The sequence below is a fragment of the Bufo bufo genome, chromosome 4, assembly GCF_905171765.1.
Source record: "Bufo bufo chromosome 4, aBufBuf1.1, whole genome shotgun sequence".
Taxonomy (NCBI): Eukaryota; Metazoa; Chordata; class Amphibia; order Anura; family Bufonidae; genus Bufo; species Bufo bufo.
In genome coordinates, this window is record NC_053392.1 from 543,760,805 (window position 1) to 543,773,049 (window position 12,245).

At 43.2% G+C, this 12,245-nt stretch overlaps 1 protein-coding gene across 2 annotated transcripts in view; it reads left to right on the forward strand.

Annotated features, from left to right (window-relative positions):
* The window catches only part of MACROD2 (mono-ADP ribosylhydrolase 2), a 2,731,696-nt gene that overhangs the window by 2,472,741 nt on the left and 246,710 nt on the right, over positions 1 to 12,245 (forward strand). For both annotated transcript variants that reach the window (XM_040429978.1, XM_040429979.1), the window contains exons 10-11: positions 8,653 to 8,727; positions 11,940 to 12,023. In XM_040429978.1, the coding sequence (XP_040285912.1) occupies positions 8,653 to 8,727; positions 11,940 to 12,023 (159 nt within the window). The remainder of the gene's footprint in view (positions 1 to 8,652; positions 8,728 to 11,939; positions 12,024 to 12,245) is intronic.

Genomic DNA, 12,245 nt, shown 5'->3' on the forward strand with positions numbered 1-12,245 from the left:
GAACAACGCAAGTGTGAAAGAGCCCTAAATCCCTTTCGTCAGATACTGAGGTTAGGACTGTATCACTGATTTTATATTCTGCTCTTGGGTTTTTACGCCCCAGGTGCATTATCTTGCACTTATCAACATTATATTTTCGTTGCCAGATTTTTGACCATTCCTCTAGTTTTCCTAAATCCTTTTCCATTTGGTGTATCCCTCCAGGAACATCAACCCTGTTACAAATCTTTGTGTCATCAGCAAAAAGACACACCTTACCATCGAGGCCTTCTGCAATTTTGCTGATAAAGATATTAAACAATATGGGTCCCAGAACAGATCCCTGAGGTACCCCAACGGTAACAAGACCTTGGTCTGAATATACTCCATTGACTACAACCCTCTGTTGCCTGTCCCTCAGCCACTGCCTAATCCATTCAACAATATGGGAGTCCAAGCCCAAAGACTGCAATTTATTTATAAGCCTTCTATGTGGGACAGTATCAAAAGCCTTACTAAAGTCTAGATAAGCGATGTCTACTGCACCTCCTCCATCTATTATTTTAGTCACCCAATCCAAAAAATCAATAAGATTAGTTTGACATGATCTCCCTGAAGTAAACCCATGCTGTTTTTCATCTTTCAATCCATGGGATTTTAGATGTTCCACAATCCTCTCCTTAAATAGAACCTGTCCCCAGTTTTATGGTGTCCTAACTAAGGGCTACATAAATAAGTGATTGATTCTCTTAGCACAATGCTGGGTCACTTTCTTTAATTGACCCAGTCAATCTGCCAACATCTTGTATTGAAAAGCTCCAGCTGATAATGATGAGTCATGAATATTCATGAGCTCCTGACTCTCCCCGCCCACCTGCTGCTGAATGACAGTTTGTTTCCATATGAACCAGCAGCAGGTGGGCAGGGGAGTGGCTATAGCTCTGAATTATATATACGCTGGACTCAATAACATCACGTCGGACTCAAATCAGCTCATTAGCATGCGGCATCTTTGTGTGTATATTATGAGATAACCATCTGTCACACCAGTAAGTGAATACATCTAAGGTACTTTTTAGTAGTTAATGATTGTATATAATTAGTTAGATTATAATCAAATATCCACAAAACAGGTTCCCTTTAAGTATGGTTTCCATTAATTTCCCCACTATTGATGTCAGGCTTACTGGCTTATAGTTGCCCAATTCCTCCTTACTACCTTTCTTGTGAATGGGCACAACATTTGCTAATTTCCAATCTTCTGGGACGACTCCTGTTGCCAGTGATTGGTTAAATAAATCTGTTAATGGTTTTGCTAGTTCACCGCTGAGCTCTTTTAATAGCTTTGGGTATATCAGGCCCCTGTGACTTATTTGTATTAATTTTAGACAGCTGACTTAGAACCTCTTCCTCTGTAAAGACACATGCATCAAAAGATTCATTAGTCTTCTTTCCTAACTGAGGTCCTTTTCCTTCATTTTCCTTTGTAAAAACTGAACAGAAGTATTCATTGAGGCAGTCAGCTAGTTCTTTATCTTCTTCCATATACCTTCCTTCTTTTGTTTTTAATTTGGTAATTCCTTGTTTTAGTTTCCTTTTTTCATTTATGTATCTGAAGAATGCCTTATCACCTTTTTTCCCTCACTGAGCTTTAGAAGCTCTTATAACTTGTTTGGCCTCTCTCTGCCTAATCTTGTAAATTTGCCTGTCATCCTCGTTTTTGTTTTTTTTATAATTCCTAAATGCTATCTTTTTGTTTTTAATGATTTTGGCCACTTCTGCTGAGTACCACAGTGGTCTTTTCCTTTTTTTGCTTTTACTGACAAGCCTAATGCAATTTTCTGTTGCCTTCAATAGTGCCTCTTTTAAGTAGTCCCATTTCTCCTGGACTCCAATGAAGCTGTTCCAATCTGATAGGGACTCGTATACCACTAATCTAATTTTAGAAAAGTCAGTTTCTCTAAAATCTAAAACTTTTGTTTTTGTGTGGTGTGACTCAGTCACTGTACTTATAGTAAACCACACTGACTGGTGATCACTAGATCCCAAGCTTTCCCCTACAGTAATATCATATACCAAATTCCCATTTGTGAATACTAAATCTAAAATGGCCTCCTTCCGGGTTGGCTCCTCAACTACTTGCTGTAGAGATAATCCCAGTAGGGAATTTAGAATATCTGTACTCCTGGCAGAACTAGCTATTTTGGTTTTCCAGTTTACCTCAGGAAGATTGAAGTCTCCCATAATGATAACTTCCCCCTTCAATGTCATTTTAGCTATTTCCTCAACTAGTAGATCATCTAATTCTTTGACTTGGCTAGGTGGTCTATATATCACACCTACATGAGTTACCTTATGATTATCAAGCTGCAAGGTAACCCAAACTGACTCTAAATTGTTCTCGCTAACTTGTATCAAATTAGATTTTATGCTATCTTTCACATACAGGGCCACCCCTCCCCCTTCTTGCCTTCTCTGTCTTTCTTGTATAGAGAGAACCCTGGTATTGTTATATCCCAGTCATTACTCCCCTTGAACCACGTCTCAGTAACAGCCAGTACATCTATATTCTCAGATGCCATTATAGCCTCATTGATCTTATTCCCTAAACTGCGAGAATTTGTAGACAAGAATCCGAGCTTTTCATTTCTTAACCATCTTATGGCATTGTTCCGGGGGGCAGTTGGACTGCTGGATTATCACTCTTTTGCCCCACTTTCCTAGTTTAAATGATCCTTAGCAAATACTTGGAACTCTTCACCGAGGACATTCGTTCCCTTGAGAGAAAGATGCAAACCATCTTTCTTGTACAGTTCTTTTCCATTCCAACAAGAGCTAACATGAGACACAAAGCCAAACCCTTAGTTCAGACACCATTCACCAAGCCATACATTGAATTCCTTAATGCGCATCTTCCTGTCATGCTGAAGGTTATGCACAGGCAAAACTGCAGAGAATGAAACAGTTGATGCAACCTCCCGTATATCCTTTCCAAGTGTGTGAAAAGCTTCTTTCACCTTTGAAACCTCATTGCAAGCCAGATCGTTTGTCCCAAGATGGACAATAACATCCACTTCCCTTTCCTGCTTTGCTTGCCTAACAATGTTAAGGATCCGTCGTCTATCCCTGCTAGCGGTAGCACCAGGGAGACATCTCACAACATCATTCTCCTCAAACTTCACACCTCTTATGATGGAATCGCCCACCAACAGCTGCTTACTATCAATCCTCGCCTTCTCCTTTTTGTCTTTGGAGAAGGTGAGTTTAATTTTTTTGCCGCTGGTGACAGCGACAATACCTTCACTACATCTCTTGTATAACGTTTGCACATCCTAAATATCAGTGACATTCAGTTAAATTTTTTCACTGCTGGTGACAATGACATTACCTGCGCTACATCTCCTATATAACGTTTGAGCATCCTAAATATCTGTGACATTCAGTTTAATTTATTTGCGCATACACTTACGAAACCTGCGCTACTGTACGTGTGACATACTTGCAAGCATATATACCATTTAATATGCTTAAGGCGAGCAGTAAGGGATGGGGAAGTGGCTGTGCTGCTGATGGGCACGCAGAGACCGTGGCCCTGGGCACGGTGAAACTGTGCCTGCTGCCAGAGCACAAGAAACACACTCATCTACGATACCTAGCTTCATGTCCCAGTTTGCAGGGCTGCGCAGGACACCACTCTCAAAGTCACACCAGTGCGACCATGTGGTGTCACGGCTGAGGATGGGGGAAATCCTCAGCCGTGCGGTGATGGAAGATGTCCAGTCGCTACTCGCCAGGAACACAGAATCAGGGCGCAGGTCACCTCCTGTTGCGTCCCTAACGCTGACCCTGACTCCTACCTGCATGGGCCGACCTTGATGGTAGGAGGACCCATGCGCAGGAACCTTACCCTCCGACCGGTCCCTGGGCTAAGGAGCAGGGTAAGACAACCCACTCCTCCTAGGCACGGAGGAGCAGGAGTCTCACTGACCAAGCAGCATGAACAAGGGGGTACATAAACAGGACTATGGATAAGACAGGTGAACCAAACAGTTCCACACAAACCTGTCTCAGCCTTGCTGACTGGAACCTGTGCTAAGGAAAAGGCTGTCCACACAGACAAAGGTAAAAAGCACACACATGAAGACACACAGGGACCAGGACATCCATAGCTGCACAAAAACCAAAGACACAAGACATCAACAACACATCACGGTATTAGAACTTATGACCGAAAGGGTGGCCCTTACAAGAAGATGGAAATCACAGGAGGCTGCTACAGCAAAGCATGACTGAAGCAACCTACTGAGCCATGCCAAAGTGAGAGGCTTTATAGGCCTAAGAGGCCACACCCAACGGTCAGACACACCCAGTGACATCACACACACTGGGAAGGGAGTTAACCCTTCCAGCACCACAGGAAAGGGAAAACACCAACTTAAAGGAACAGTGTCCAACACAACAAACACACTGTGGTTGTTGCCGCAGGCAACGACATGGGTGGCAACCGTGTCCTGGGAGTCAGCCCAAGGCAGGGATACTGCCACCACATGTACACAACGACAAACGTTGCCACGGGCATACATACACACACACAAACTCCAAAGGGACCGCACACATACCTGTTGTCCGCGGCAACCGCACTTGAGGCATACAACATCAAGCCTCAAGCTGCGGTTGAAACAACAACCCAAACCGCGGGCAACTGTATGCGGCTCCCAAGGAGTCACGGCCAAAACCGTGGCCATGACAGGTGGTCGGGTGGATTGCAGCAGATAATGCTTCCAGTCGGTTAAGCACCACCCTGTCTTCCTCAAAGTCCAGTCTCAGTAGCCAAGAGTCTGGTCAATAGAATCCTCACTCTGATCCTCCTTCCTCCCACCATGGAGAGTCTTGGCAAGTGATCCCACACTCTGATATTCCGAGGAGCACTTTTCATCGCTATTCCTTGATTTGGCCCTCTCGCCAAGCCTGCTTGAAGAGGGACATGAGGAGATCTTGCACACTGATTCCCAATCTCTTGAGCACCCACAGTCAGAAAAAGATGACGGTGGGGAACGGCAATTAGTGTTTCACGAGGTGGATGATGATGATTAGACACAGTTGTCAATAAGTCAACCGCAATTAGTGTCTCAAAAGGTTCATGATGAGGATGAGATACAGTTTTCAATAAGTGAGGTTCTTGTTAGGTCAACAAGTCAGGAGGATGACCAGAGTGAGGAAATGGAAGAGGACGTGGTGGACGATGAAATCACTGAACCAATCTGGGAAGGTGGCAAGCCGAGCGAGGACAGCAGTACAGAGGGGGAGGGATCCGCATCACTGCAACAGGCTGGAAGAGGCAGTGGGGTGGCAAAAGGGAGAAGGCGGGCCACACCAAACAGGCCCTGCAACCATTCCCTGGAGCACCCCCTTGCGGCAATCTCCCTTGCCAAGGGGTAGGTGTTCCACTGTCTGGTACTTTTTTGAGGAAAGTGCAGACGATAGCAACCTCACCACCACCAGCATGATCCGCCACATGGCATCAAAGCACCCTAATAGGTGGGCCGAACGCCTGGGTCCACAACCAGTGTCTGCAGGTCACACCACTGCTTCCTCTTCCCCTGTGTTACGTGCTGGCCAATCCCCTGTCCAAGACGCAGGCCCGGATGCCTCCCGCCATGCACCTATACCTTCGCAATTACCATCAGCTAACACATCCACTTCTGTGTCCCAGCGCAGCGTACAGATGTCTATACCCCAGGCCTTTGAACGAAAATGCAAATAACCAGCCACCCACCCACAGACCATAGCACTAAATGCGTACCTTTCCAAATTGCTGGCTCTGGAAATGTTGCCATTTAGGCTTGTGGACACTGAGGCTTTCCGCAGCCTGATGGCAACGGCTGTCCCGCAGTACTCTGTCCCCAGCCGCCAATATTTTTCACGGTGTGCAGTCCCAGCCTTACACCAGCATGTGTTTCTTAACATCACCCGTGCTCTGACCAACACAGTTATTGGGAAGGTCCACTTAACAACTGACACATGGACAAGTGCCTTTGGCCAGGGACGCTACATTTCCCTGACGGCACACTGAGTGAACGTTGTGGAGGTGCTACCAACGCCAAGGATAGTGGGCCCTATTTCCATCAGAATTTCCGCCACCACCTACATTAGTGGCTGCAACCCCCCCCCCCCTCCTTGTGGAAAAATAGTTAAAAAAATTTCCAGCTGACTACGCTGGCGGCAGAGTACATAGTTTCTTGGGCAACTGAGGAGGAGAGACGAGGGGAACACACAGCAGTTCCAACAGAGGCCGGGAAACACTCTCCAAGGCCTGGGACAGTTTCATGACACCCCGCCAGCACCCTCACCCTGATGCGCGGCCTAGTGTCACAAGGAAGGAAAAGTTTTGGAAGATGGTGAAGGAGTACGTAGCAGACCATGTCATCATCCTAAGTGATCCCTCTGTGCCTTACAACTATTGGGTATCCAAGCTGGACACGTGGCACAAACTGGCGCTCTACGCCTTTTAGGTGCTGGCCTGCCCTGCCACCAGCGTTCTGTCAGAGGGGGTATTTAGTGCTGCTGGGGGCATAATAACTGATAAGCGCTTCCGCCTGTCAACTGAAAATGCTGACAGGTTGATACTTATCAAAATGAACAAGGCCTGGATTTCTCCTGACTTCTCCACTCCACCAGAGGAAAGCGGCTGAACATAAAGGCACTTTAAATGTGGCTTTTATGGTGTATTGATTACACTGTATTCTACCACAAAAAAGGGTACATGGTTCAATCTTCCTTTTCTCGTCCTCCTCCATTATATCAACATGCTTATTAGGCTGCCCTCACTCCTAATGTTTTAGAGGGTCAGCTCAGCAGCAGACCCTCACCCCTATTGTTTTAGATGGTCAGATCATCAGCAGGCCTTCGCCCCTAATGTTTCAGAGGGTAAGCTCAGCAGCAGACCCTCACCCCTAATGTTTTAGATGGTCAGATCAGCAGCAGGCCCTCGCCCATAATGTTTTCGCCCCTAATGTTTTAGATGGTCAGATCAGCAGCAGGCCCTCGTCCCTAATGTTTTAGAGGTTCACCAGCAGGCCATCAATCTTAATTTTTCAAGGGTGTGTGTGATAAAGGGTGTATTGGAGTGCCGGCTCCTTGTAATTTTTGGCAGCCCTTTCACTTAGTGCATAGGCTTTATGAGTGTAGGAGTCCCACTGCCTCAAAAATTGTACCACAATGTGAATAAGGTCCTCCTTTATGTGATATACAGGTTGTATCGGAGTGCCTCTTTCTTGAAATTTTTGGCAGCACTTGCACTTTATATACCTGTAAATATACAGGAAAGAATGTTTCCTAACAATTTTTCCTCTAAAATCGATTTTACCTTCGGTTTTGTGCGTATTATTGTCAGTCTGTAAAAGTGGCGTACTACTCGGACAACATCGTTCCCAGCAGCGACCTGGGAGTCCAAGCAAGATGCATCCAGACATCCTCCCCATGCTGTTCATGAACCATTTCAGTGGTGTTTCCATGAATTTCTGACATTTTCCTATGAACCAGACACCCACCCATCTTCAGAGCAGGGGGTGCCTGGTTTAATGCTCGGATTCTCCCATTGACTTCCATTGTGCTTGGGTGCTCTGCTGAGCACCCGAGCATCCCAAAGTGTTCTACTCGAGCACCCGAGCACTATTGTGCTCGATCAAGACTACTTGTTGGTCCTTGTTGGACATGTGGTGACACAGAGGCATGTGTCCACTGCAGACAGTTAGTACAGACAATTACCTCATTGTCATGTGCAAGGTGCCGAGGGGTTGCCAGAAATTGGCTGCTGCGGTCACCTGCCCCTGTGTCAACATGTTAACACCATGCTAGGAAGTAGAGAGCAGTGGGTGACTGGGCAGCTTCTGAACGGAAGGGATCAGTGAGGTATGTTTTTTTTCTATTATTTTTTTCATAACATAATAAGAGCAGTCTTACATTATTTTGTTTGAAAAACCTATTCAAACTGGATCTGTGGTGTTTCCTATTTGCCTTATTTGAGGGCAGCATAAGATAGTGGGGAGCTCACAGATATATACAGTAGTTTTCTATTAGTTGGTTCAGTATTTTCATGTAAAAAAAAAATTGTCACCAGGATAAAAGAACCCAAGATCATGCCAAGATCATATGAAAGGCCTAAAGTGTAACTGTCATTCTTTACTTTTTTTCTTTTTTGTAATGTGTAGGGGCAGTGATACTGACCATTTTTGTAATATACTTTAATTACTGAAATTGTACATTTCTATAAAAAAAAAAGAGCTGTAACTTGAAGCTCTTAGGTCCAATACAAAATCTGTAGCAGGGCCACAATCCACCACATGGCATTTATAATGTTGGTCTTCTTGTGTTGCAGAGGTCATCATGTCCTTTTGGGTGCCAGGGTCCACTTGCGACTGCTACCTCTACAACCTTCTACACCTCTACAAGTGGCATTCCCCGACACCTGGTGCTTCATGTATATCTGACAATGACACACCGGGCTTTATAGTAGATGGCAGTATGCTAAAGCCATTTTAAATGTCATTGATGAATATACTATAGATAAAATAAAGGATTCTGAAAATGTCATTAAATTGTTAGTATCACTACTGAACATCTGTTTTCTGTGATCATTAATTCCATGTTTTCAACTTTCATGTGCTAATGAAGATGCAGATGAAGACACTGAAGATAATAAGAAAGAGGAGAGGCCCCAACTCAGCAAGAAGATCACTGAGGATGTCAGTAAGTAGATGTCGAAACTCCGCTGATGCTTGTATTCGTGAAACAAAGCAGTCACCGCTGGATAAAGGTCTATTGAGGCCAAAACATTGTGTGGGTCCACTCACTGGAAGGAATAAAATAGAGAGTAGCCTATGTTGTAATATAAAGACATGACAAAGGAAGCTCCCCCTAGTGATAAGATGGGTAAGAAAAAGGAAAGGTTAGGTGTATGTCCACACAGGACGCAATTCACATGTGAATTTGTCTCAGATTATATGGATTTGCCATGTTTTTTCCATGTACATTGCAAAGGATTTAATCTGGGGTAGAAATCCACAACATTAATTGAGATTTGTGACTAGCTTGCATGTCTCCTTTCCCGAGAATCATTATGTAGGAACATAAGCACAGCAATAGATAAAAATCTTATTATGAAAAAGCACTGATTAAACAAATTGAGGCTTACCACCAAGAACTTAGTGAATAAAAAAAATGGAGGAAAATTGGGGAAAAATATAAAAAAATGAATACATCTTAATTTGTATATCTTTCCCAGAAATCCAGTGGGATGTTGCCTGGCCTGCAATACTCAGCTTACGCACTATAGCTGCTCTCAGTAATATTAAAGAGTATCCCCCAGAGAATGCTTATATTTTTCTTTCTTTCTCTCTCTCCCTCTCTCTCTCTCCTCTCTTCCTCATCCTTATTTTATACACATTCAATTGAATTGGTCAGTTTTCAGTTTGGGTGTTGTCCATTCTAAACTCACATAGCACTCGGAAGTGAAAATCATTTGCTCAAATAAGCCCTTACAGTTGCTTATTGCGCAGGTCTAGTGAGTGTTAAATCATCAAAAAAAGTTTGGAATTAATTGCTCTGGATGTCAGACAGTATGGACAGCAGGAGCTTCTAGGTCACCAGGGCATTAACTGCTGATGACTCCTCTTTGAGTTCTCTCCATTATATGTGTGAGTACGGGAGTCCTCTCAATGCATTTTACTGCTGGTTCGTTGGAGCACAATGTTGGAATACAATTCAGTATGAAGATAAAAATGACATAACCAAACTCAGCATCACTTACAGTTACCAGAAAAAGTATGTGAACCCTTTGGAATGATATGGATTTCTGCACAAATTTGTCATAAAATGTGATCTGATCTTCATCTAAGGCACAACAATAGACAATCACAGTCTGCTTAAACTAATAACACACAAAGAATTAAATGTTACCATGTTTTTATTGAACACACCATGTAAACATTCACAGTGCAGGTGGAAAAAGTATGTGAACCCCTAGACTAATGACATCTCCAAGAGCTAAATGGAGTGAGGTGTCAGCCAACTGGAGTCCAATCAATGAGATGAGATTGCAGGTGTTGGTTACAGCTGCCCTGTCCTATAAAAAACACACACCAGTTCTGGGTTTGCTTTTCACAAGAAGCATTGCCTGATGTGAATGATGCCTTGCACAAAAGAGCTCTCAGAAGACCTATGATTAAGAATTCTTGACTTGCATAAAGCTGGAAAAGGTTATAAAAGTATTTCTAAAAGCCTTGCTGTTCATCAGTCCATGGTAAGACAAATTGTCTATAAATGGAGAAAGTTCAGCACTGCTGCTACTCTCCCTAGGAGTGGCCGTCCTGTAAAGATGACTGCAAGAGCACAGCGCAGACTGCTCAATGAGGTGAAGAAGAATCCTAGAGTGTCAGCTAAAGACTTACAAAAGTCTCTGGCATATGCTAACATCCCTGTTAGCGAATCTACGATATATAAAACACTAAACAAGAATGGATTTCATGGGAGGATACCACAGAGGAAGCCACTGCTGTCCAAAAAAAAAACATTGCTGCACGTTTACAGTTTGCACAAGAGCACCTGGATGTTCCACAGCAGTATTGGCAAAATATTCTGTGGACAGATGAAACCAAACTTGAGTTGTTTGGAAGAAACACACAACACTATGTGTGGAGAAAAAGAGGCACAGCACACCAACATCAAAACCTCATCCCAACTGTGAAGTATGGTGGTGGGGGCATCATGGTTTGGGGCTGCTTTTCTGCGTCAGGTCCTGGACGGATTGCTATCATCGAAGGAAAAATGAATTCCCAAGTTTATCAAGACATTTTGCAGGAGAACTTAAGGCCATCTGTCCACCAGCTGAAGCTCAACAGAAGATGGATGGTGCAACAGGACAACGACCCAAAGCATAGAAGTAAATCAACAACAGAATGGCTTAAACAGAAGAAAATACGCCTTCTGGAGTGGCCCAGTCAGAGTCCTGACCTCAACCCGATTGAGATGCTGTGGCATGAACTCAAGAAAGCGATTCACACCAGACATCCCAAGAATATTGCTGAACTGAAACAGTTCTGTAAAGAGGAATGGTCAAGAATTACTCCTGACCGTTGTGCACGTCTGATCTGCAACTACAGGAAACGTTTGGTTGAAGTTATTGCTGCCAAAGGAGGTTCAACTAGTTATTAAATCCAAGGGTTCACATACTTTTTCCACCTGCACTGTGAATGTTTACATGGTGTGTTCAATAAAAACATGGTAACATTTAATTCTTTGTGTGTTATTAGTTTAAGCAGACTGTGATTGTCTATTGTTGTGACTTAGATGAAGATCAGATCACATTTTATGACCAATTTCTGCAGAAATCCATATAATTCCAAAGGGTTCACATACTTTTTCTTGCAACTGTACACTATATACTGCTTACACTAGCTTGTGTGTTTCGGAGCAGTTCAGGATTAGACTTTTCCAGAAACAGTGCTTCATGCTTCTTGTGTTAATGCTTGTCCTCATTTGTGTTAATGAGCTGCAAGACCCATTCCCATGAATATATGTGGCACTATTTCTGGAAAAAAAAAAAAAAAGATCTTTTTTTTTTTTCAAGTTCCAAAAACCCCTTTAAATGGACTATATGTTGAGGGCACTTATTGTATGTCATAATAATAATCCTTGATTAGTATTTGACAATAGAAGTAGTGGCTCCTTCCCTAACGTGTATTATATGGTCATCCATTTAGCTTATGAGCTAGTATAAAGTACATATAGTAAGCCGCCAGAATACTTTTAGAAAGGGGTTGTCCCCATTGAAGAACCCCTTTAAATTACCCTGAACTAAACAACTGCATATTATGTATTATGTTCAGTAAGCTTAATAACAAAGACTTGATCACATGAAATTGATATAAATGCAGATTTTATTTTTTCATATCTCTATACAGAAGCAACAGATAAAAATGCACAATCACCTCCAACAAAGAAATGTAAAGCCAAAAAGACTGATATACAGGACAAACCAGATGATGGTGAGTTACAAATAAAGTAAATCTATGTATAAGCAATTTATAGGATTAGTAAATCTGGGTTCTTCAATTTAAATCAATATTTTTGGGAGAGTTCAGTGACAACTGGATTCTACCATGGGCCCAAGATAACAAGAGTCCAGCACAGCAAGGCTCAAAGTCTCCAACAGGGGGCTAACTATTGGAGCAGCAAACCTCTTACTGCTTGTAATGTCCTTAATCCTG